This window comes from Lemur catta, chromosome 12 (assembly GCF_020740605.2).
Source record: "Lemur catta isolate mLemCat1 chromosome 12, mLemCat1.pri, whole genome shotgun sequence".
NCBI lineage: Eukaryota > Metazoa > Chordata > Mammalia > Primates > Lemuridae > Lemur > Lemur catta.
Genome location: NC_059139.1, coordinates 63,805,969 through 63,833,514, shown reverse-complemented (window position 1 = coordinate 63,833,514; position 27,546 = coordinate 63,805,969). Strand labels below are relative to the sequence as shown.

The 27,546-nt window shown below is 34.0% G+C and overlaps 1 protein-coding gene across 15 annotated transcripts in view; it reads left to right on the top strand.

Annotated features, from left to right (window-relative positions):
• The window catches only part of MCTP1 (multiple C2 and transmembrane domain containing 1), a 488,669-nt gene that overhangs the window by 264,059 nt on the left and 197,064 nt on the right, over window positions 1–27,546 (top strand). For 12 of the 15 annotated variants that reach the window (XR_006738667.1, XM_045566488.1, XM_045566487.1 and 9 more), the window contains exons 3-6: window positions 2,835–2,977; window positions 9,436–9,515; window positions 12,751–12,862; window positions 21,043–21,081. Coding sequence is in view for 14 of the 15 variants with exons in the window: in XM_045566488.1 (XP_045422444.1) it covers window positions 2,835–2,977; window positions 9,436–9,515; window positions 12,751–12,862; window positions 21,043–21,081 (374 nt within the window). In the remaining variant the exon portion in view is untranslated. The remainder of the gene's footprint in view (window positions 1–2,834; window positions 2,978–9,435; window positions 9,516–12,750; window positions 12,863–21,042; window positions 21,082–27,546) is intronic. The other 3 variants (XM_045566489.1, XM_045566495.1, XM_045566491.1) reach the window with 1 other exon arrangement.

The following is a 27,546-nucleotide window of genomic DNA, read 5'->3' as shown; positions in this document are numbered from 1 at the left end:
TTTTACTTCTATTTATGTGGAATTACATTTATAGATTTGCATATGTTGAACCATTCCTGCATCTCTGGGATGAAGCCCACTTGGTTGTGATTGATTATTTTTTTGATAAGTACCTGAATTCAGTTTGCTAGGATTTTGTTGAGAATTTTTGCATCTATATTCATAAGGGATATTGGTCTGTAGTTGTCTTTTTTTGTTGTGGGCTGTCCTCATTTTGGTATCAGGGTGATGTTGGCTTCATAGAATGTGTTGGGGAGAATTCCTTCCTTCTCAATGTTGTGGAATAATTTCTGCAGGATAGGCACCAGTTCTTCTTTGTAAGTCTGATAAAATTTGGGTGTGAAACAATCTGGTCTGGGACTTTTCTTTTTAGGAAAATTTTTTATTGCTGCTTCAATTTCAGTACTTGATATTGGTCTGTTCAGAAATTCTATTTCTTCCTGATGGAGCCTGGGGAGGCTGTGCGTTTCTAATAATTTGTCCATTTCCTCCACATTTTCAGGTTTATGTCTGTAGAGGTTTTTATAGTATTCATAGATGATATTTTTTATTTCCATGGTATGAGTTTTAATTTCTCCTTTTCCATTCCTGACTGAGCTTGTTAGAGTCCTTTCTTTTCTGCTTCTGATTAATCTAGCAAGAGACGTGTCAATTTTGTTTATTTTTTCAAAGAACTAACTTTTTATTATATTAATTTTCCATATAGTTTTTTTATTATCAATTTCATTTAGTTCTGCTCTGATCTTTGCCATTTGTTTTCTTCTGCTGGGTTTGGGGTTGGTTTACTCATTGTTTTCAAGTTCTTTGAGACAATTCATTATATTGTTATTTGTGATCTTTCTGTCTTTTGGATTTAGGCATTTATGGATATAAATTTTCCTCTCAGGACTGCTTTAGCTGTGTCCCACATATTTTTTTATAACTTGTGACTCCTTTGTCATTTAGTTCAAAGAATCTTTTGATGTCCATCCTAATTTCTTCCTTATCCCAGTAATTGTTCAGCAGAAAGTTGTTTAGTTTCTGTGACTCTGTGTAGAGATGACAGTTTCTGTTGGAGTTGGATTACTAATTTTATTCCACTGTGGTCTGAGAAGATGCATGGTATAATTTCTATTCCTTTAAATTTCTTGAGACATGTTTTGTGGCCTAGGATATGGTCAATCTTAGAGAATATCCCATGAGCTAATGAGAAAAACATATATTCAGTGTTTTTTGGGTAACATTATCTGTAAATATCAGTCAGGTCCATTTGCTATAGAGTTCTGTTTAAGTCCATTGTTTCTTTGTTTATTTTCTGTTTGGAGGATCTCTTCTGCTCTTTTAGAGGGGTGTTGAAGTCCCCGGATGTTACAGTGCTACTGTTTATCATTTTGTTTAGATCAAATAGGATTTGCTTTATGAATCTGGGTGTACCTGAGTTAGGTGCATAAATATTTAGAATTGTTATGTCTTTTGTTGAATTGTACCCTTCACCACTATATAGTGACCAACTTTGTCTTTCATTACTTTTGTTGATTTGAAGACTGTTGTCTGAAATCAGAACTGTTCCACTAGCTTTCTTTTGGCTTCCATTTGCATGGAATATTTTTTCCATCCCTTCACTTTGAGTCTGAATTCATCCTTGTGCATTAGATGTGTTTCCTGAAGACCGCAGATACTTGGCTTGTGTATATTTATGCATTCAGCTAACCTATGTCTCTTTAGTGGGCAGTTCAAGCCATTCACATTTATTGAAAGAACTGATAAGTAGGGTAGACTTAAAAGAACAATTTTGTGAAAAATCTTGTAACTTCTTTTTAAATTTTAAAATTCTTCTTCCTTAATCTCAGATTGTCATTTGTTAATGCACTCTCACTGGCTCCTTTTGCCACCTAATCTTCTAATATGCTTTGTGCTAAAAATTGTTAAAATTTTGCATAAGCAGAGTAAACAGTGATCCTGCAAGGAAAGGGCAAGAGATTTAGCACATGTTCTTTGAGACAACTGTTTTAGACACTCAGAGACATTTCCTTGTTCTCAGCTATCACCCTCAGGTATAACTGTGAGAACAAGAGTTTTGTAGTCTGCACAGGAAAGGAGAGCTTTGGAACTCATTTATGAAAGGTGACCTCATAAAATTTTGCCTGGAAACACTGGAAATATTTAGCTATGGAAAGTTACTTGGAGCAGAGATTTCTAAATTTTCTTTCATTTCCATCAAACAATTTTACAGACTACCTCTGTCCAGTCATTTATATATTCATTTGTTCACTAACTGTTTGCTGAGGACCTACAATATCTCATATTCTGTACTAAGTGCTGTAGATATAAAAAACAGTTATCCGAATGGCTTGGATCTTATGGAGCTTTTTATGTTTTAGCAGGTGGTAGCAGTCACATAGATGATATTTGAAACCAATGGCAATAGTTCATCTAGGGCATGACTGAGAAAATTTGAATGAGTACATGGGTTTTACTGTCTCTCAAAATATTAATAGTTAAATCAGCTAAGATCATTGATTTTCTTTTTTATAGTTACTAGATTATATCAAATGTCAGATTAATCTCTATGATTTATAACTTGAATTAAATGTACATATTCAGTGTGCAGTAGAGTGTTTTTAAATACCAGGGCAAGGTTACAGGATAAAGATCAGAAGATACAATAATAACAATAATATATTATCACTTCAATATATAAGGAAAATTTTAGGAAAAACACTTAACACTTATTTTCCCATGTGATAAGTTTCATTTAACTTTTCTTCCCTTAAATACTTTCTGATAATTCAATGAGTGATTCTCTTCTATAGAAAGGCACAATTAACATGGATCAATCTGTATCTCTTTAACAGGGACAAGTGATCCATACGTGAAGTTTAAAATTGGAAGAAAAGAAGTTTTTAGAAGTAAGATAATACACAAGAACCTCAACCCTGTGTGGGAAGAAAAAGCTTGCATTCTTGTTGATCATCTTAGGGAGCCATTGTACATAAAGGTGAGCCATTTATTTGTTTTACTCTGATAGAAACTGCATCAAAATCCCTGTTTAATGGTTTTTTATCATGTCTCTTTGTCTGATGACATTTTTCACCGGAGATATATTCTGCTATTCACAACTCTAATCTATTGACAGTGTGGTAGAAGTGAAATAGAGGGTGGGAGAGCTAGCAGGAGTATTTTTCTTCAGGACAGTTCTACTGCCAGTCGTTGCAGAGGATTATGAACTATGTCTCCTCTTGCTTGGTGTTGTCAACAGATTTAGCACACTTTGGGAGCATATAAAAGCAAGACTCCATATAAGCTAGCAAGAAGGAAAGCTTACACAGAAACCAGCTTTTAAGAATTATATTATTTCAGATCCACCATTCCTGGGTGCAAGCAAAATGCTTTACTTGGAAGGTGAGAAGAATGAAAATGATAGAAGAGAAAAATTCCTACCTCTATTATATTACCAAAAATGGGAAGAAAAGTCTTTTCTCTCATTTGATTTAGTTAAAAGAAAGAGAAGAACTTAAGGAAGTTACAACCCAATTCCTTGTTTCAACCCTATTCCTTGTTTTATTTTCATACCTGACTTCCCTTTAGTTCATATCTCTAGATACTTATATTCATTTTTGTTCCTATACCATGACTATCCATTCAGTGACCAAACCTTTTGCTACTTTTACAACAATACATGCCCCGTCCTTTTCTGTAAGTTGTCACTACCAACACATGAGCCAAAAATCTCATATGGCCACTCTTTCAACAATCACTAGACATACTCCTTCCCCTCAAATCTTCATTGTCTTCCCTCCAGCTGTTTCTCTCCTCCATAGAAAGGAAGAAGAAATAATCAAGATGTTATTGAAATTATAGCAGGACAGTTTATAAGAGTGATGAAAATAGACTCTACTAAGCATACAGTTAATAAGTTTCTAGAAGACATTATGGGGAGAATAGACCCATGTTTGTATAAGACATAGTCTCCAGTGGACACTGGATAAAGCAAGTCAATGAAATAGAATTAGTAAGCTATTTTCTAATATATAATGTGTGCTGGCAGAATAATTATTAATGTGAGCATTGTTCATAGCCAACCCTACTCCCCCAAAGGGAAGTTCTTTATGGTCAGATGTTTCTCCCTTGCTCCTCCCCTCTAGAGAGAAAGAAATATCTACATGAGAAAGAAGGAATTACCTTCATAGTAAAGAGCTGAGATAGGGAATGAAAAAGGAATAAGGAAAAGACAACTGGGCTGTGAAGGAAGTTTTATTTCTAGGTGGGGAGGTGGGTGGTCAGGAGGGATGGGTTGTGAAGAAAATGGATAGGAAAAGAAAGCAGGTGCTGATAAGGACAGCCACAGACCATTTGGATCTCATTAATGTCACTTAAGTGAAAAATCATGAAAGGAAAGAGATTGATTTTTAAGTACATCTGCTTTGGATCTATCTTTATTTAAAGGGAAATTACTCCATGAAAGAACCATGTGAATGTCCTGCCTTTAAAAGGGTTACAAATGAACTCTCTAAAGTTATATTAAACATCAGATGGGTCCTTTTGCTATTCTCTTGTGCTCAAGAATGAGTATTCATTTATGTAGACATCCAAATGTCAAAATGCATATTTCAAAAGGAACGTCTTACTAGGCTCAAAAACAAATAAACAAAAATCTGAAATATACAAACAAGAATGGTGGTAAAAAAATTTTTTTTGTTTTGATTTGAGAGCAAGAATATAAACATATATATGCTGTGACTGAAGACAGTGGCCCCGTATGCAGGAAAAATGCAGCAATACGAGTGCGGTCCTTTTGCCCAACAAAGCCCACTTCAGACTCACAGTGCAAGGTTTTTAGTGGGAGCTGATCACTTAGGCACAATAATTAGCATGACTACCAAAATTCTAGGCTTCCAGAAGGAAAGCAGGTGTTCAGTGCACCAGATGAGTGAAACAACCTTATCAATGGGAATGTTTCGAAAGCCAAGTTCCTAGATGTCAACCAAGAGCCAATCCTGTAAGCTGAAGCATATTATGTTACCTCTTTCCTTCACATCCTTAGTTCCTATCTTTCTCTCATACTTAATATTTAATTTATCAGTTATTTCTATCAGCTCTACCATCAAAATATATCCTAAACTTGACCACTTTTCACCACCCTGACATCTAATCCAAAGATATCATCAACTCTTTTCAGGAACCTTGGTCTACCTGCTTACATTATTTCTCTTAGTAAGAATGTAAATTGCCAAGTGGCTTTGATGTGAACATTATAAGACATAACTTAGATTATACTACTTCCATGCATAAAATTTCCCATTGACTTCCACCATGCTCAGAATGAAACCCAGTCATGTGATGGGGTCACCATTGTCTAAGCCTGAACTAATATCCCAGCACTCTTCTCTTACTCACTACTTTCCAGCCACATTGGCCTCCGGCTAGTTTCTTCAATGCCTTTCCTATTCCCTCCTTGTGGGATACACTTTCCCCATGATGGAATACTCTTTCACACTCCCTTATTTTGAAACACACTTTCCCCATCATGGCTCCACCTTTCACTTAGATGCCTCCACCTTTCACTTAGATGCCTCCCTCTCTTTTTGTCCTTCCTGAACATCATATATAAATGACAGTTCTCGTCACTCCTGTGCCCTGAAATATTTTTCCCCATACCACTTACCACTACTTGGCATATGTATTTGTTTATTGTCTGTGCCCCCCCCACTTTGTAAGCTCCAGGAAATCAAAGACGTTGACCGTTTTGTACACTGCTGTATTTCAGGTAACTAGAACAGTATCTGGCATGTTGTGGGTACTCACTAAATATTTCTCAAATAAATGAGTTAATAAATGCATGAATCACCTGGACTGCCAAGTCAAAACTCCCCTGAAGCCATAATCACCTGTGAACATTGTAGTCATTTGAGCTAGAAATTCCCATTCATGTTGAAGCCAGTGAGTTGAGTTTTCTATGACTTGTATCCAAAAGCATTTTAATTGATATACTCTCCGATGCATTTTTTGGTGGACAATTGAAATAAGATAAATTCATTGCTTAAAATAAAATATTTATTGTTCTAAACTCACTTGAGAATGAAGAAAGGTGTTAACAAGTCCCAAGCAACTTCTACCTAATGCTACCTAATGTTTCCAACTAATAGAGTAGAGGCTCCATGAAAGCAAGGATCTTATCTATTAATAAATTATTCATGTTTGAATTCCCAGTGCTTCTCCCAGAGTGGGTGCCTAAGATATATTTGTTAAATTTAAATGTGTTCTGTTTACAAAACCCAATACAAGATTTGAATCTCATTTCTTCCTAGCCCTAGTATTTGGGGGCAAAAACCAAAATTTTTCAGCTTTAGATTCTTTATCTGAACAATAGAAACAATAATACCTGTTAACTGGGTTGTGCAAGAATTAAAACTTTAAATCTGTATAATATATCTAATACAGTGCCTAGCTTACAGTAAATGTTGGATAAGCATTATAAACATGAACTTTGTTCATTTTTACTGCAGTGGGGTATCTTTTTCTATTTTATCTCTCTACTATGCTCTATATTTCTGAAATTCCACCTAAAGCAATGCTCCCTCTGACAACTAAATAGTTTATAGAGCTTGGAACCAAGTAGCATAGCTAATGATTTCATTAATGAATGGACTCTGGTGTTTCCATTCTTTCCCATGTTTATGCCTTTGCGGATTAATAGGAACTGAGAACTAAGGCAAACATGTAGCATTAAGATAATAGGAAAGGGCATATATTCAAGCCAACTTGAATCTATCTTCCTGAGTTGCAGTCCTCAAACGGCCCAAATAAAATCTCTACTTATTGAAAAAAAAGACTATAGGAAAGACTGTCACTATCATGGTAAAAAGACTTTGGATGTTGAGTCACCCAGTTGGGCTGTCTACACTAATTAATTCACTGGATTAACCACTTTCCACCTCACATGTGTACAAGTACCTCAGGTGTTCTCATTGATTATATGCCACCTACCTTATCCCCAAGATTTTAAGCCTAAGGGTGATATTATTAGAAGAGATTTCACAAAGGAATTTCTCTAATGTTTTGGTATAAATCTTATGTTGTAAAATATACTGCTGCAGCCACTTGCAAATACCGAGGTGTCAGTTGCACAAGGCATGCAATATATGCATGTGATATGCCGCTGAGCAGATGACTAAAGCTCAGAAGTATAATTGATCAAGGAGAATATTTATTGCAGGAGTGCTGAGCGTTCTACAATAAATGTACTCCTGAAAGGTTGTATGTAAATCAAACGATGGCAAATTGAATAATTTAAAGGCATTAGGGGAGCTTATTACTTAAATAAATCCCCTTGTGACTGTTCAAACCTAAGAATCCTTTTGTAATGCAAAGTATTTACATGTTTATTTAAATATCAATTTTTTACATATTAACTTTTTAAAAATTAAAGTACACCTGTACTAGAGAAAAAAACAGTAACTGGTTTAAGGCTGCTGTACCTACTATTTCTTCTGCTTTGAGTTTTCTAACTGTTGTACCAAGAATTAATTGGGTGCAGGGGTGTTGGACTGTTGATTCTCTCAGCTTCATGGATTCTCACATTCTGGAGAGTCCAGTGGCCTGGGTCATCCATTCAAGAGCAGATTTATCTGTTTATGCTCAATTATGCCAATGTACAATTCAACTATTTTCTATCTGAAAAGTCAGATAACATAGCACTAAACTTCATCTAGTAACATATTTTTTCATCTTAAAGGCTTTCCTGATCTTCCTTGTCATTCTTTCTCTTCTTACTCCATTCTTTTCCTTAAAACACTTATCAAAATTTGCAATTACATATCACCTATGCACTTCCTTGTTTAACATCTGGCTCCCGCACTAAACTGTGAGCATTGACAATGTCAGTTTAGCTCACCAATGTTTATTCAATGTCTAGCATATTGCCTGGAACATAATAAGTACTTAATCAATATTGGCCAAGGGAATGAATGAGTGAGAAAATGAATAGATGGATGGAAGTTAGCCAGTTCCCATTTACTTAGAGTCCTTTGGAAATAGCACTAACTGATCTAGCTCTGAGTCATCCCTCCAACTTCCTTCCATTCTCCATCTCTTTTAATTTGCTTCAACCCCAGTTGCTTCTTGTTGATTCTTAAACACATCAATCTCTCTCCTTTGCTTGCTGTTTCCTCTCGCTGAAGTGCTCTTCCCTATGCTAGCATGGCATAAACCTTCCCATTATTTGATTGTCTACACAAATGCACTTCCCTAGAGAGGCCTTCCTGGACTCCCTGTCTAAAATAGCAGTTCCCAACACTCCCCTTAGACTTTTGTTTTTCTCCATAGCACTCATCACTGAACTGTGTGCATTTATTTAGGTATCTGTTAACTGTCTCAGCCTCTAAATGTAGTGTCCGAGAGGACAGAGACATCGTATGTCTTACCATAGTATGAACAAGAACAATACAAGGCTGGGAGTGGTGGCTCACGCCTGTAATCCTAGCATATTGGGAAGCCTAGGTGGGAGGACTGCTTGAGGCCAGGAGTTCAAGACCAGCCTGAGCAAGAGTGAGAAGCATCTCTACAAAAATTAGAAAAATTAGCTGGGCATTGTGGCAGGCACCTGTAGTCCCAGGAGGCTGAGGCAGGAGGATGACTTGAGCCCAGGAGTTTGAGGTTGCAGTGAGCTATGATGATACCATTGCAATCTAGCCTTGGTGGCAGAACAAGACACTGTCTCAAAAAAAAAAAAAGAAAGAAAGAAAAAGAATCATGCAAGACACAAAAGACAATGGATAGAAAGTGTTGACAGAAGGAAAAAATGATACATTCTCTCTTTCTTTTCTTTCACTTTTGTTTTGTTGATGTTAGTCACATTAGTCTTATCTCCCAGTAATTGCTTGTGACAATAAAATCTTAATTTAATTTAACCTTAATATAACTTTACAAACTACTTTAATCATATTTCAATGTTTACTTATTTGTATGTTTAAAATGGCATTATCCTATAATATCACAGAATTTATCTTCAATGACCTAAAAAATATGAAAAAAGAATGGAATCATATTCTTATCACACATATCCCAATATGTAAGACATAATTGTTGAATTTTATGCTAATTTACTTTGACTTCCAGTAATGCTAATATCCCTTCTATGAGAAAAAAAATTCTAAGCCTTTGTTTTCCACATTTTTGAAGATTTATTATATTTTATTTGATTTTGTTACATTTACCTTAAAGTCCTATTTGATATAAATCAACAATATTAAGTAAAACCACGAAACGTAATTTCCTTTGACTGTTTTGTGAGAACCTAATATTACAAAGCACAAAAACAAAAAATTAAAAAATAAACCAGAAATATTAGTATGTATTTGGTGACATGGACAACCAATATTTTATAATCAAAGCATTATCATTTGAAGCTTACATTGGAATTATTTATAACAATGCCTTGTCTCTTTGGCTTCTTAGGTATTTGACTATGATTTTGGACTACAGGATGACTTTATGGGCTCAGCCTTTCTGGATCTTACACAACTGGAGTTAAACAGGTAACTTTTGAACTGTTCTAATATCACTACACCTTGTTATGCAGCTGGGCCTGTGTAATAGGAAATGTCAGCCAATCTGGGTTCTAATTGCTGTACTGTCATTTATAGCTACAAGCTTTCATGCTAGCCGGCCTTTAAGTCCATCTTTCTCATCTACTTGATGGGAATAATAGCATCTTCCATGACTACCTCATTTGACAACAAATATTCATCAGAAAAATTCCTGGACACCTGCTCTATCCCCCAGCACTGTGCTAAGCACCAGGAATCTAGAGATAAAAGGCACATTCCTTGCTCTCACATTGCTCATATGGTCGTAGTGGGGGATAAAGAAGATTATGCATATTAATCCTAATTATTAATTTAAGAATCAGGCTACTATATATGAAATAAGTACACTTTGCTTCAAAAACAGCAGCTCTCTTACCACATGTACCAAGGTAGAATCTGATTTGCCATCACCAGTTACCATCACCAGTTCACCAGCACTAGCTTACCAAGGAGTGCTCCTAAAGTGCAGGCATATTGGTTCTATTTGCTCAGTCACATTATTTATCATTGCTCAACTAGGTGGAAAGTTATGTTATTATTACTAATATTAGTCATTTGGTATAATGATACCAAATAGTGGGATTTTTATTTTTCAAAATGCATTCCAATATAGGAACTATGAGTTAATTTGTACTACAGAAGAAAAATAATAGTTTTTAAAAAGTGAAGCAGTACTGGAATGGGTTGCAAAGGAAGCTGTGAAATTTTCTTTGATGATTTTAAAGAGAAGGAATTCCTGTTTTAGATGATCATGTTACATCACGTGGCAGGGATAGTGGAAAACAGGAAAGCAGAGTGATGGGCCAGATTGCTACTTTGAATCTCTGTAAATGTTGATAAGTAGAAAAATATAAAGAGTAGAACCCCCTTATGTGTTACAGTCAGCTAAGTTTGAGCACAGTGGCAGCTTACTGGTCTTCCAATGTTCATTTTTGCTTCAGGCTGGGTAAAAGAACAGCATTTCTTGTACTTACCGCATGTCCTCTATTTGACTTACAGCCTAGCACATACCTCCCTGCAAAGATCTTATGCAAAGGTCTACAGAGAAAGTAATTGTGCCCTTAGTGGTATTGTATGGAGTCCATTATCATGAAAACTGAGCTCAAACTAGAATGCACTGTACTTTTCTTCTATAAAGGCCACAGTTACTTCCTCTGTAGACCTTTGCATAAGAATATGCAAATTACCGGCCTTAACGCCAAAGCATAAATTTCTCTTGTTCTCTATTAAAGAGAAATCATTAGTGAAAAATAATTTAAATGGAAAAATATGAAATAATTTTAAAAATTAAAAGAGATTATATATAAGCAATACACACCAATACACTTGGTGTGTATTTTACCACATTACGTATTTTATGAATTTCATTAACAATTCTCTCCCCTCAAAACCACATAAACATCAACTTGTTACTTTTTAAAATCACATATTTGTGTATGCTGTTTCATTCTCTGTATAAATCAGTAGTCTTTGGGTGTACAAAAATAGATAATAGTAGTAGCCACATAAATACTTATGCTACTGTATAATGCATTAAGGTATCTTTTTGAAAGAAAATAAAAGATACATCATAAAGCAATCGCAAATGTTCTCAAATCTTTATCATGTAATCATTAAAAAACGCAATGAAGTTTTTACTATTAATTTTATGTACATATGCTATAATGCCTAATATGTATTTATTAAAATAAAAGGAACAAGTTGTTACAATATAACCATAATGATTAGTTATAACTAAATTAATATTGGAGCAATTTGCATCACAACTATTATAACTTATGTATATTACCAGCCTGACAGGTTGCTTATGGTTCGCTTTAAACCCCTGACAGCAAAGAATTGTTTGTATGTTTTATGAGATGGTTCCCCAACTTGGCAAAGTAAGCATCCTGTGAAAGATTTTCAAGTACCATAAAATCTTAGCTTTGAAAAGTAGCTGTGGTTTTCAATCCTGGTTATATGAGAAAATCATCTGGGGAGCTTTATAAATATATAGACTCCAGATCCCCCTCATGATCTACAGAACCACAGTCATCAGGAGTGGAGTTCAGGAATACGCACTTTTTAAAAGTACTTCCTACTTGATCCTGATGTTCAGCCAAGACTGAAAATTCTCATCCCCACCAAGCCCTCTCTCTAATACTTCAACTGTATCATATACTAAAAGTTAAGTTCCATGAAGATGAGGAACTTATCTTGGTCTTGACCTCTGGTTTTTATCCAGAACCTCTGTTAATACATGTTTTGTAAATGAAATGAATGAGTAAACAACTGAACATTCCTAATTTGCCAATATTTCAAGATTTTTTTGTTTAGTTCTAGATGTTCCAACAGACCCTTAGATATAAACCATAAACTGGGCACTAACCCTTATTTATTCAACGTTAATTGAAGTATGCAAGCAAGATGTTACCTATGCGTTGTCAGTTGAATGTATATTTTACATTGTTTTTAGACAATGATTGTTGGTAATGTTGAGTTATTCAGAATCTCTTTCTCAGAGATGCTTATTGAATTCCAAAGCCTGTATTATCTGTTAATAACTATTGATTTCCTTGTCTTTCAGAATCTAAAAATTGTTTAGGAATAGGTTTAAATAGCAAAAACAAAAAATAGAAGCATTACTTTAAATGTTGGGTGTTCTTTTAAATAATTGCACATTTTTTTAAATATGTCTATAATGGATATGAGGCAAATTATATTTTATATTTTCCTCTTCTTCCACTCACCTGTTTATTTTAAATCATATTGCTGCTTAAAAAAAAAAATCCTAGAGAACTAAAAGGAAGCCAGGGGTCAATAAATGACCCTCATTTAGTTGCTGGGCTCAAATTTATAAAAAATAGCTGGTACTACTCTCTGTGGAGTTAGAGATCAAGGAAAAGGGACTGATAGGTTTCTCAGTAGGGTTGTCATTTCTTGACCTTTTCAGCAATTTTCTAGAATCCCATGAAGGGCAGAAATTCATCCAGTGAATTTAAGTATACCCAGTTGTCTGTCCCACAGTTTATTGGGTAACTTAATACATTGATGATATTTTAATAGCAACAAAAACTGTACCAAGAAAGTAAAGGAAAGCAAAATTGCTTTTTTTCCCCCTTAAAATACTAAATTGTTTATAAAGCATATATTTTTGGCTTATGCATTTAATAACTGTTTAAAGTCTCAATATTTTGTATCCCAGGCCCACAGATGTGACCCTCACTCTGAAGGATCCCCATTATCCCGACCATGACCTTGGGATCATTTTGCTCTCGGTGGTTCTTACCCCTAAAGAGGGAGAGTCCAGGGACGTGGTAAGTTCCCCACAGCCTAGCAGGAGCTCTTTCTTGCTCTCACTTGTTCAATGTCGTGAGCCTTCTTTGGACACAGAGATAATAATAAAGAGAAGCTGCACATGCAAATCTGGCCTGTTCTTTGTTTCTGTGAGTATCCTGGGTATCGCTAGGCCATGCTTATTGTATTAATATCTTTTCAACTCAAATTTCCCATTCCACGCTCCAGATCAGAACCTCTTGTTATACATAAGAAACAGATTTGCAACTTTTATTTTCACTTTACTTCTGAATCTCAGATATGTTATATTGTAGGCAACTATTAGTATTCATTCAGGGAATACATTTATTAGTGACTTGAATCTTTGGAATTCCACATTGAATAGTAGTATCCGGACCCTCCTATTTTGACTGTATCGTCAGGTGAACCATAACAAAGAGAATGAGTTGAAATTATAACAGAGTTTCTGCTTTCTGGTATTTGTTTACTGAATGATAAGTGAGTACTTTTCATCTTTTTGATGGGCTTCCGTATTGGTATTACCCATTTTTCAGCACTAGCTGTCTGTACTTCCTTGCACACCATGCTGCTATGAGAAAATGACAAGGGATACAGAGGAGCCAATTACTCCCATGCCATCGAAGTGACATTAAAAAATATCAGGTTTGGCCCACATCAGTATGCCTGCCAGTGCACTTTCTGCTACAACTTACCAGAGATTATTTATTAGACTCGATGTGCTTTCATGTCCCTGAGAACTACTCTAACTAGCTCTGATTGTAATACATTTTAGTAGTAGACATAATTTTTTTAGGCAAGTTCAAATACTCTATTTCAGCAGTGTATGTATTGCTGTCTTAAAATAATGCATGATTAAAGTTGATTATATATTGTCTGCCGAAAGGGTATTATTGACATTTTTCCCTAGACTATAGGTAAAAATAGTGAATTTCAACTTCAGATTTGGAAGTACTTTAAACTCATTGCACCCTTTCAAGAAGTATTTCTATCCATTCCTTTAAAAAATTAAACTATGAACATGTAAATTCATATGTAATATTTGCTAAATTGAGGTTAAGTACCTGTACTTTATTCACTGAGAATGAAATTTCTGTTTTCCAACAAATATTACCACTTATTAATAATAATACCTACTATGACAATCTGATATAGTGAAATTATGTCCGTATGTGTGCAGATGCACACTTATACAGAAGGGTGGGTGAAGAAAACATTTTACAAAGACTATTTAGAGATGGAAGCCCATCATTTTAGAGGTCACCACTTCAGAAGACATCATTTCCCCCAGCACAAGCCAAGATGTATATCCTAGCTGGCTAATCCATGCATAGGAATAAATTATAGATGTCCACTTTGTGTTGCAATTCAAATAATCTGGGTATTCACCAAAAACCTACAGTAAGCCAATTCTTGTGCTAGTCACTTAGGATATAAGAGAACTTAGATCCAGTGGAGAACCCAGGAATCAAATAGTCACTGATGGAAATGCACAATGACAACCTACTTAAATGCCATGAAAAAGAGTTACATGTTGCTGAAAGAGCAAATATAGGAGAATTTGTACTAGTCAGAGGGACAGGGATTCTCTGTCAAGGAAGTCAAATGGGAGCTGAGGTATGAAGTGTGAATAGGAGTTAATAAGGCAAAAACCAGGAAGAGAGGAAATATTTCAAGCAGAGGAAACAACATGTGCAAAGGCCCTGTGGCTAGAGAAAGCATGCTATATTCCAAGAATTGGAAAAGTACTGGAGCTTATAGAAGGTGGAAGCAGAGAGAGTGTGGGTGATCAGGTGGGTGATGGTACTGGAGTGGAAGGGGGATCCCCAGACTCTGTTGAGTCCATTGACCGTGTTAGGGTTTGTGGTCTTTTCCCAAAGAGCAATGGGGAGGCATTGAAAGATCTGTAAATAGGAAGTAGCATAATCATATTTGACTTTTGAAAATATCTCTGTAGCTATGTTGTAGAAAACAGATTAAAAGGCTAAGAATGAATACGTGGAGACCAATTAGGAGGCCATTGCAAAAACCCAGATGAAAGATGATTAGATTGGAACTGTCAGAGGTAGAGATGGAGAGAAATCAATAGGTTTACCTACAGGAGGTAAAATCAGCAAAACTTGGTGATAGACTATTCTTGAACTGAGGTTCTTTGTTATTTTAATGGAGAACAACCCCTAAGTGAAAATACCTAAGTGCCTGAATATTCCCAAACCATCCAAGCTTGCAATATTACTGCAGACTGGAATGATACAGCACTACTGTAGCTTATTGGGTGAGTTGGTGATGGATAGTCTGCTGAAATTTTACATTAAAGGGATCTTTACTAAATACTCTAGGATCAAACTGAGGGTTTGAGGGAGCAAGTTAGTATCAGGAAACCTTATGATGAAGCTGCTGAGTTCTAAATTTTATAGAAATATATGTAGGCACAAGCCCAATGTCATTTTCCTTTCAACAATCCTTGTCAAAAATCCTTTAATCTTAATGGCAGCTCAGACTTATTTTTTAGGCACAATGTATTTCTAATTAGAAAAAAAAAACATTTAAAAATATTACAGTGTCTGGGAGCTGATCATCAGTAGGTTATCAAACACAAACAGGGAGGAAAACAGGTGAGTTACATGAAACAGCTACACATCAAAAGTCTGGTTTTCTTCATCTTCTTTTCTTCCTTTTCCTTTTTCTTCATTGAATCTCTCCAGCCACATTCACCGTTAACACACAGAGTTCCTCCTGAAATCCTCATACCATTTCCTTGGCTCACATCCCTTTGACTACCCAGATATTTTAGAAGAAACTCTTTACTGCTGAGTATTTTTTATGCATTGCCTTACTTCCTGCCCTCCCCTTTCCGAGTCCCAGAGAGCAGTGAATTTATTCTGCTGCGTTTACTGGGAAATGGTGTCTTCTTTACCATACTATTACTGACTCTCCCCTGGCTTCTTTCTTCTTAATCAGAGAAGCGAGTGGCTCAGCCAGGGCTCACTAAACGCACGTGAATGCGGTCTGTACCAGAGCCAGCCTCTGGCTGGTGAACATCCTTGCACTTCCCATCCTGACCTCGGTCACACCCGAGGAGGCAGAGAGAGGGGTGATGGCCATGCTGGGTCATTCTCGTGGGTGTGAGCAGGGAAGGGGCTTGATGGTAATGAAGCAAGCTGAGCCAGGGGAGAGAGGAGGAAGGATAGAAGATTTCCCATAGGAAATTCTACTGGGATCCAGTATCCTACTATCCTGATGGTCTAGATTTGAATCTGGATTTCTAAATGTATGCTTTATGTTATGAAAATTCCCAACAAATACATATAAATTTGCTTTTTTGTTTTTTTCTTTGTCCTGTATAGCAGTCTTACAACTATTTTATTAAGTTTTCTAAAATTAGTTATTAGATTCATCAATACTAGCTTTTAGATTTTGAAACTCTAAACAAGGACCATTTACAGCCATTTATTTAAAAAAAAAAAAAAACTTATTGATCTTCTACTAGAATCACCTACTATTGTGCTAAGGTCTAGGACTCCCTCCTACTGCTTTAAAGTGACCTGTGACTATTTCATTAACTAAGCAGAAACTCCTGATAAGGAACTTTAAGGCTCTCCAACAGCAACATATGTTCTCTCACTTGTATCTTCTGTCCCAGCCATGCAAACTCCTTCAGAGTTCACCTTCTGTCAGGTCCAAGCTTTCTTCAGCGTCACTTGTCCTACCCACCATAGGCCTATGCTTCAATTCACCTCCATCCTCCATCCTATCACTCCCAGGAGGGGAAATATATATGCAAACCCTTTCTTGTGATGACTTCTCTGAAACCTAGTCCAGCCTTCTATACCTAGTGTTTGTTCAGTTGTTTGTGGACATAGCTCTACAAGGATCTGAAGGAATGCTTCAAAGGCCCAGGGAAAGGTATTTTAAAGGTATTTTTTTCTTATCTCAATGTTCAAATCCTTGAGGCTTTCACAACAATATTAAATCATGATTAAATTTTCTTTTGTAAGTTCTTAAAATTAACATATTAATGATAATCTGCTTAAAATCAAGCTGTATGGCTCTTCTCAAGGAATTCTAATGATGACCATGAATTATAAATAGGTCACTATATTTTTTTCGTTTTCTAACATGTCTTGTATCAACCAAATATATTTCTCTGGGCTACATTTGAAGTTTCTTGGTTAGAAACAACCAGAGATCCAATGTGTCTTCAAATTAAATTTTCATATGTCTAAAATGTATAACATACTGCTACAGTGAAAATGGCATGCTGAACTTGCACAAATTATCCAGGAACAAATCTTATTTAGAGAAATTTAAGCTAAAAATGCAGCAAACCAGAAATCAGTTACTGAATGCTTCACAATCTCAAAATTCAGAATGATGTATAGGGAAGGAATAGAGGATAATTTTGCATTGACCCTCAGATGGCAAAATTATAAGAAGAGTTCTTCTCTCTTTGATTACTAGCTCAGAAATAATTTATTTTAAGCTTTCAGGACTGAAGACTTTAGTTCAAAAACTTATGCCTGTGTTTATAAAACTTTGCTAAATATTTTATGTGTATGAAAATGGAGAATGAAAGAGATGAGTTTCAAGAGCCTTTAACAGATAAATCCTAACAATCAAATAGGAAATAGAGTATTAATGTGAAGAAAATGCTATAAAAAAGTAAGAAGAAATGAATAACTGGAAATAGAGGACTTAGCATGACAAAGTGCTAAGATTTCTAAATTAGTGATCTTGTGAGTTTTTTATGTACTTAATACTAGCAATACATTTCATGAATAATGCAGTTGGGATGATTTCTCCTTGTGTGGATTGCCGGTTCTGGAAATCAGTAAAACTGAAGAATGAGTTAAAAAAACCTATCAGCCTATTGAATCTACTAACGCCTCTAAAACGTGTAATGTCTTAGAACAGCAATTTTAAAAGTATAGTATGAGTAATAACAAATGCAGTTGCCTATATTAAAATCTTCTCCATTGAGTTCATGATTGAATCTTTTTTAAAAAATCCCAGATGTGAACAGATATATACATATTTTTAAGTTTCCAGCATTGTGTGTACAAGAAACCAAAACCTTCCTCGGGGCATGCTGATGAGTTGCATGGCACAACTGTCATTTCTGTTTTTTATTGCATGCACCATTTTGAACGTGCAAAAGTATGTGGTGTATACATATGTGTCCTATATATGGCATTTTCGTCTGATAGTGTATTTGAGTTCTTTCTGGCTCTTTTTCTAGCAGAGTTCAATCCACAGCTTTCTTCATTGGAGAATTTGTGAAATAAAAGTGAGTTAATTTGTGTTACACACTCTCTTAAATAACCTAGACCTACAAATTGCTTGGCTAAGGCTAAAAAAATGACACTTCAAAGAAACATATGAATTGACCTTAGCTGGTCTTTAATGAATTAAAAAATTTTTTCATCTTCGTTTAATTTTGATATTTTTCATAATTATTACATAGCCAACATATCCACCTACCAAAAATTGAATATCTATGTTTTATAAGATGTATATACTATCATATCTAACCATCCTGTGATTTTTGTAGATGTATGGTGCTATATAATTGTCTAAAAAATCACTACAAAAAAATGACAGTAAAAAATGGATAGAGATTGTATAATCTTTTAAAAACAAACACTTCTGCAGCTCTATCACAGGCCATATTTTTATGCTACTTTCTTCCTCTTATTGGCTTCAATGAAGTGGAGCTTCTAATGAAGAATTTGATTATACTATAATATTTAATACTATCAGACAATAACAGTTTCAAAAACTAATTCATATGTTTCTCAGCTGAAGTTAAGATCACAGAGAAAAAAAATAAATCTTATTTTTCTGGAATTTGTTTCATCTCCTACTTTTAACTTTCCCCAATCTTTTTTCTCTAAGATGTGTCACAGATAGTAAAGGTAACAGTATTAATAGTGTGTCTATTAAATTTATTTTTTTTTAATTTTCTACTGTTTTCAGTTTTATTAAATCTATCTTAATCCAACTACCTAAAAGGAAAAGTGAGTTGGAAATGCAATGCTTAAACTCATTGCTTAGCTAGCAGGTTTGGCTCAAGAGGCAGAAATTTCGTTATAAAATATAGGGCCATTTTGAGAGTCATTGGATCTACTAATAGAATGTTAGATATTGAATCAGGAAAATAATGAACTGATCTTTGTAACTGCCAAATCTTGCATATCTATACTTAGGGAAGTCACTGACTTTTTGTCTCTATCAGTTTCCCAGTCTGAAAAATAAAACCATGCAGCCTGTTCACAAAGCCGATTTTGAGAGACAGGAAAAATACCAGCCCTATACTTTGTTTTACATATAGAAGGTTAATTTGTATGCAGTGCTTCTGAGACAGGGGATGTGAATTTGACCAGCAGTATTGAATCCTTATACTATGGATTTGTGTTGCCATGAGATCCCAATCTTTCTAAAGTTCTAAGCCCATTTTTCATTGCATGACATTTCTAATAGAATGGAGTTTTATATTATAAGATTCTTAAGTGCTAAATGATGGTAAATGACCATGGAGTAAGAGATTTTACTTATTTATTTATTTCTCTTAATTGTTTTCACTTGATGTGACTCAAAATGTTGAATCTAGGAATTACCATTCTTTGTCCATTGAAACTGCTTTCTGAGAAAGTTGAGCATTTATTATTTGACTCTTAATGTGGAAGTTTTTGTGAATATGGCATACCACCAAAGCATTTGGTTTCCAACTTTTGGTGATGATGGAGAAGTAGTGGTGGTAGTGGTGATGATGATGATGATACTAATGATAATGACTCATGTAGGATAAAAAACAAACATTTATTACCAGTCTACTAGATGTTCATATGGTGGGATTTGTTGCTTCAAAATGAATTGGACATTAGTACTTTGAAAATATAAAATATTTCTATAATATTTGATGATAATGCTTTACAGCTTCCTGGCTCCATTGAAAAAAAAAGTGGGGGGAATTATTGTAATCTTAGGAAATCTATTACTCTTCCATGTTTTTGTCACCATTTAACACAGAGTATATTTAGGGAAAATATGCCCTTAAAAAACACCACATGTAGAAAAGAGGAATGTATCATTATCTTTGACAATTTCTTGATTTTTTTTATTTCCTATCCCAGAACGTCTACATAATTCCACTCTCCTGGTTCAGGTCAAAGGTTGCCTTGGTTTTATATTAAAATCTTTTCTTTTTTGTATTTTTGTAATCCATGAGTAGTTTCTGAAATTGTCCTTCTTTATAGTGAATTCTCCTGAAGAAGATACAGTTCTTTAAGGCATCAGTGCACTTCTTTGATGTACAAATATGACAAGCATTTCTAGAAGCTATATTCTTTGTTCCAAATATTTCCTATTCTTCACTTCATCTGCCTTAAAGATAATGGTCCTAAAGCTAAGATGGAATAAAGAGGTTAATCAGGAAGGCTAATACCTCACTGTTCATTGAGAAATTTTTACAAGTGAAGAGAAGAAAAAAATCTTTGGGCTTTTATGATTTTCCTTATACAAGAGACCAATGATCTTGGATACTCATCCCAAATCTCCAAAGCCTTAATGAAAACTTTTGGCCATAAATACCTCTTATTATGACACAAATGAACTAGTTCAAAGGATATGTTTTAGCTAAACATTTTGCAGGAAAATGAACTAAGAGCCATCACAAGGTATGGCATATTTTTCAATTGGAAGTATTTGTAGATCCTGATGTAGTTAAAAATTAACTGAAAGCAGAGACAATTCTAAGATGCCACTAGAGCAAAAGACTTTGAATATGTTTGAAGAGGAAAATTATTATATACCTGGCAAAGTCATATATACCCTTAAGCTCTACCACTAAAAGCAACAATTGCAAATCATGAAACTCAATGTATTTTTTTCAGCCAATAATTAGGGTATTCCAAATGTTCCATTCTATTTAAAATATACTGTCCCATTTCTTTGTACAAAGGATTAAAACAAATGAACTCTCACCAGAAAGACTGCTTGGATGTGAAAGTTGCTTCTCTAGTTGTATGTGTGTGTGGAAAGCAATTTTTGTCTTGTATAGTTGCTAGAAACTGTTTGCTTGTTTAAAGGACTAATAAATGTTACATTTCCTCTAGAAAACAATTGGCTGCCCCATTCTGTACTTGAGTGAAAAGGTAATGAAAATGCTTTATTTCATTTACAGACAATGCTAATGAGGAAGAGTTGGAAAAGATCAAGTAAGGTAATTCTTAGCATGTGATCTTTCAGCTTTTCTTGTGAGAAGAACTATCAGCTGCTTTCCCAAATCTCTCTCATTTCTCTTCAAACTATGCCACAAGATTTCATCACTATTCAATTGTTATTTTCCCCCCATAAATTTTAAGCAAACCATTTGATGCTTTTGAAATACATGGAAATAAGACTGATCAGTAGCATCCAAATCATCCTCTCGCTAATCTCTGGTCACTTCTCAACATCATTCTCAGCATCTGGTTCCACCATCTCTCCAACAGGGTCTAGAAAATTGCTTTGCTCCAGGAATGACATGATGAGGCTAGGGCAAGGTCAGTTCCACATGGAAAAAAAGATTCACACAATTTACTATTTTTAGTTATAGAAAATTGAGTATGACGTTTTCTAAACTCAAAATTCCTGTATTGTTACATCTTCCAAGTGTATGATAAGAACAGTTTTCCTTAATTTCTTCTTCTCACTTCAAGAAATTAATGGATCTAGGGAGTGAGAGGAGTTTATGGTTCCTGTAACTTATGAAGCCCTGGCTCTTTTATGACTTGTGAGATATGTAAGATATAAACTAAGGTTTAAATTTGTTCAGTAGTGGTGCCACTCTTGGACACAGATAAATATCAAGATGAAATCAAACTTTTATGTGAATATGCCTTGAAACAAATCAAAGGGATTTTATTTGTAAAATTCTTGTTTGCTCAAATTTTTACCTAAAAAGTCAGTATTCCTTTTTAATAGTGACTAAACTTTTTTAGACCCTGGAACATGCCAATCTTTTTTCTTCCATTCTGATTGAATCATGCTGTTTTTCTTTAATTTTGTCATTTTTATTATTATCAACTAAAGAATATTTCTATTAAAATGTTTTTATATTTATGGTAATGAATTAATCTGTTTTAACAAGTGTCTCTTACTGTACAGCTTCTCCTAAGTTCCTATAGCATTAATGACCAAAGGATAATTTGGCTCACACAAAAAAAGGCAGGGCCCCATTAAAAGTTACCTGTATCATTTTAATAAAGTGAAAAGCACTTATTAAGGAAGATTGCTGAATACTTCTGCTTTAGTGTTCACTGTATTTCTTACTAATCAAAATAAAGTTTCAAGAAGTTTTAAAGAAATGTTTGCACTGTTCATATTTGTATTACACTTTTTTCTTTGTATTGATGTTATATTAAAAGTATGTGTGTTTTAAAATTAATGTAATTTGACTTTCCTCATTCTGTGTCTACATTATGATATATTTATGTAAAAAATATAACAATATTAATATGTAGCAATATTTTTCCCTTCAGATACATTTAACATGCAATGTTAGAGCAGGATATTACATGGCAGTTAGTATTAATTAGTGTGAATAATCTATTTTATTGTAGAATAAAAGAGAATAGAAATATTCTTCTTTAAAAATACATTTAATGTATATTTAAAATTAATTTAAATTTGATTTTAATGATAAATTAAGTAAAAATCCATATATTTTCCTTCAGTCTACAAAAAAATTAAAATGAATGATAAATATCTATCCTCTATTTTTGTAGATAAAATTCTTTGGATTTTTATTTATTATTTATAATATACTTAATTCAGTCAAACTGGTACGTTTTTCAAGCTTCCACTGAAGATACAGAATTCCTGTATCTAACTCAGCATTCATTTGAGTACTTGGCAGATTATATTTAGTACATGTGTTAACATAGCTTTTGGGTTTTAGCCTAAGGGATTTTCAGTTTTGAAAAATTTAATGGGGATATTGAATGCTTAGTGAAGTAAAATAAGTTCAACTCATTTGATTTTTTTTTCCTATGAGGACATACTGAATACCAGTTAATTCATTCAGATTTTCCCTGTGCCCTAAAACATTTGCCATATTCATCCACACTAGTGTTACAAGAGCACAGTGTTAAATGCAAAATTCAGGGGAAGTTTGACATTCAATTGCTACCTACTCCACCATCCTTCACACACACCACTAAACTGAAACTGTTCCCTGAATCCTTTCCTCCAGTAAATTGTGCTTTCTGGGAAACAAAAGGATATGTGACTATACAGTGGAGTTTTGTAAGTTTTACTATGTTACTGTTTTGTGGCAATGTATCCCTTTTCTAATTATTTCAATTTTCTTAAAGATTCTTGTCTGAGTAAGGATTTTTCCTCTTTATTTTTGTAAAGGGGGTATCATTCATTTGCATTACATTTAAATACTGGCATTTCATATGTGACATAATTATGCTCAAAGTCAAAGGTGAATTTTTCATATAAACACAGATTGTTTTGTTTATAATCTTGATTTAGAGAATGAAGTCTGTGTTTTTATGTCAGTGCTTTGGCATGCATCCTGTCTTTGAGCACCAATGGTGAATGTAAAATCTAAGAATTAAAAACTTTGTGGCAATTTGTAGCCAATGTTGTTAGAGTTTCTCTCCAATATGGAATTTTTCTTCCTTTACTTAGTTTCTTTCTGAAGTAATATAACTGCAGAGGGAGAATGCCTAAATTGACATTGTTACTTTTTTAATATCCATGTGTCCTCTGTACACAAGGTAATCAGCTCTTGGAATTCCCCATTACTTAAATTTCTGCCCATCACTTCCATCGTCTCAACTTTCTGTGATGAGATTTCTTTCCATATTTTTGTTACCATACTTCTGCCAATAATAGGTTATTTTCAATGGAAATCTTATTATTTGTGGCACTCACATCATGTGGGGTTGTATTTACTACTGAAATCAAGAAAAGAATAGCCAGCTTGAGGGCAGGGAAGTCATAATTGCTGTTCAGGACCAACTTATATTAATATATTATTTGGAGTAATTGTGTTATCACCTAACAACATATAGGGAAAAATGTACCCGGGCTTATCTCTGAAAAGCAAGGATATATAAAATATGTACTATATTTGAACGACATATAAGCCAGTAAGTAGTTATAAATTCCATACTATCTCTTCTTCTAGGGATGGTAACATCCTTTAAAACATTCATTCTGGTTTTCCACAAGCACACTTTCCATCATGCACATTTTAAATTCTGCCCCACACTCAGCTGTTATAGAAGAATGTTATTTTAAGAGGAAAAGGATTGATGTCTCCCTAAACTTGGGCAACAGAAAAATTATCCAGGTCAAAAGGCTTATAGTTATGTGACAAAATCCATTTTGGGAAAGAAATGGTAATGCTTTGAGTTATTGCAATATTTTATTCTTTAGAAGAAGCTTATCAACTGATAATTTATTCTAAGGTTAAATTATTCATCAAGAAAGTTTCATAAGCTCAAAAGAGAAGATTTATATGTGTTTTGTGAATAGATTTTGTGGGGTCAAACCAAAAATGGGAAAAAAATGTGGTTCTATCTGATAGTAAGCTGTTATAATTTTACACTATATTGTGTGCGTGTGTTTGTCTGTGTTTTAACCTAAAAGAATCAGTTTATCAATGGGAAAGGGTGAGATCATAAACTTATGTGCTTTCGATAAATTACTTCAGTTATATGAGAAATACTTTTGTGATGATATAAAGATATACACTTTGCAATTCATATCCTCAACAATAACAATTTAGGATTGTTTTCTTTAAGAAAAGTTCATCCTTTGAATAATATAATATAGACTACTGTGATGATCTCATTATCATATCTTCTGTTACTTGACGGCTTATATCTTTTTTTTTCAAGTAATACATCTTTTGTATAAAGATTTTATTATAATCACTTAGCATAGTTTTAATGAACTATAAAACACTTTATTCATTGGTTGAATGGAGCAATTTTTAATAAGACTTTTGGCAAGGATATCGTTAATTTAAACTAGAGAACACTTTCAACTCTGTAAGTCTGTAGGGTGTAGTAGTTAAACCTGACACCTTGGATGACACTTTAAAAATGCATCAGCGAAAACCTCTAAGTGCTATAATTTGAGTAACAGTGGAGAAGCAGATTAGCACATCTTTAACACATCTCACACAGTCAGTGAGACATAATGAAAAAAAATCATTATATTTAACAATTATCAGGTCCTTTCTACAAAGACTTCATATCCTTACCATAAACAGGGGCTTTTTTAAAAGCTGCAAAAAATTGAAAACTTTTTTGGTCATAGGCTCACAACCATAAGTATCCAGATTGGCTTTTCTTTGGTGCTATGTTTCTAATTATTATGAATATGTCTTTGAAAAAATGATGTGCGTAATGTTTTTGAAGGAAACATAAAATTCCTTTAAAAAATCTTTACCTTGCCATTGTTTATGCTCCCAAATCTGTATTATTTGGAAATGCTATAAAGCCAGCCTCAGAAGTAAGACTTCCGAGATTCCAAAATGCAACAGTGAACAAATGGTGAACAGCAATGAGCATGTCTATTTAAAAGGAGTATATTTTGGTCCTAGCTAACAAAAGTTCTGAAATTTATAATAAGTTTATTTAAAACAGAGATATTATAATGCCAGTAAATATTTTATTATCCCACAAAATATATGGAACCATAATTAAATTTCATATTGAAATGATTTTTTTTTTCTGTTTTGATAATATTTCCCCAAGGGCATAAAATTCATACATTTTTATGTATTATAATTTATAACTATAGGGATTTGCTGTTGAATGGCGTTACATTTATTTGACCTCTCTTGTTGAATTTTTTAAATGTTGTGGGAGCAAATATGAATAAGTTGGCACAAAGTGAAAGCACAAAATGTAATCTCAAGCAAAGGATGGATTCCACAGCACCTGGGTTCCAGGTCAATGATGTTTATTGCATGATAGCTGATTGGCCTTTACATTGCTGGCACGTGTTACAAAGTGAGCAAACTAGTTTCCCAAGGCCCTTCCTGAGCTCATCAAGGGGGAAGAATTAATGTAACAGGATGCCAGGATAATCAGACTAAGGGTTGGTTTAGAGATTGCATGGTCTTTTAATTCAATGAGGTAGATGATAAATGATAAGTAGACGGTAGTTGGATGGATGAATGGATGGACGGACAGACAGACAGATGTTAAACTGAGTGCATTAGGGGGGAGATTTGTGGTTTTAACCCTGAATGTCCACAATGAAAACAATTTATAATTTTGTGAGGATCCTGTTTCCAAAGCTCTGGTTTACATGACTGTTGTAGGCTCAGTCAATATCACAAGTCATTCATACTGATAGGATGGAAGCCTCCATGAGCCATGTCTTTGATGAACAGTGATTATAGTCTGACAAGGAAAGTTTATGTGAATGATTTGTGTATTTGCTTATTTTTTAATACCTTAAATGGCCAAAAGTTATTGATAAAAGGAAATTGTGCTCCTATAAAAACATACTTGTATAATCAGAAATGCTAGCTAACTTAACTCTCACATTTGCCTCTCAGGATTCACAATTTCAAATCTATTGTGAATGTTTGGAGTATTAAAGAATTGTTGAACTATAACAACGCGTATTATATTTGAAGCCCTGTACACATTAAGGCTAATTTTAATATCATTTTTAATAAAAGTATAGTGGCTAATTCTTGTTCCAGCTGATGAAAAAATCTTTAAAGATTTCTATGATTTATTTTATATAGATATCTGAAAAATAGCATTATATTCATTTGTTAGAACAAAAAAAAACAACTGTCATTTAGTTTCATTTCCCTGAGGAAACAAAAATTATCTTCTAGATTTCTTAGTTTAAAATCTGATTAATGTTTAGATTCATAGTTAGATATTTTATCTTTGAGAAAAATTTTCTTTGTGTGTTAGATTTTTGGAGACAAAAATAGAAATCAATAAGATATTCCCAACGGATCTTACTACTTTCATAAAGTAGAAATCTCAGAAATAATTCAGCAATTCATTATTCAGAATAACTTCAATAATTTTCCTGTATCAACTTGATGTCCCTGGTTTTTATTCTGTTTCCTTTTGCTGTTACTTTGTAATCTTAGCACTTTTAAAATGGCACTTTTCCCCATGTATCAGTCTTTTGTCTTGATGAACGCTAACGTGTAACTAAATATCTTCAATTATTATCTAAGACAAATTTTCTCTAGAATTCTTGAATTGTTCTTGCTGTTTTTCTTGCTCTCCATGATAAAATCACCACTTTTGTTTAGGACTCATTATTGTGATACCAAGTGTTTTATTATTAATATTGATGTTATTACCATTAGAAACTTTAGTGAAAGGAAGGTCTTGGCTGGTCTGTTGTAAATTTCATACTGATGCAGAGCAATAAATGGCACAAGGATCCACAAGAAAATTAAATTGTTTCACTTGAGATAAAGTTCTAAATTTACATGAGAATGTAGGTTGTAAATGAAATATAAATTTTAGTTGATGAATGGCAGAAGTAATTAAACATGGCATGGAAAGCACAGCTTAGGGACTTCAGTGGATCCAAATGTGGCTAATATTTTTGTTTCTCAAATTTTAATAGAGAAATCTAAGTCCTAAATCTTGATCATTAAAATTCCCACCCCACCCCTAAAATTCACAAATCT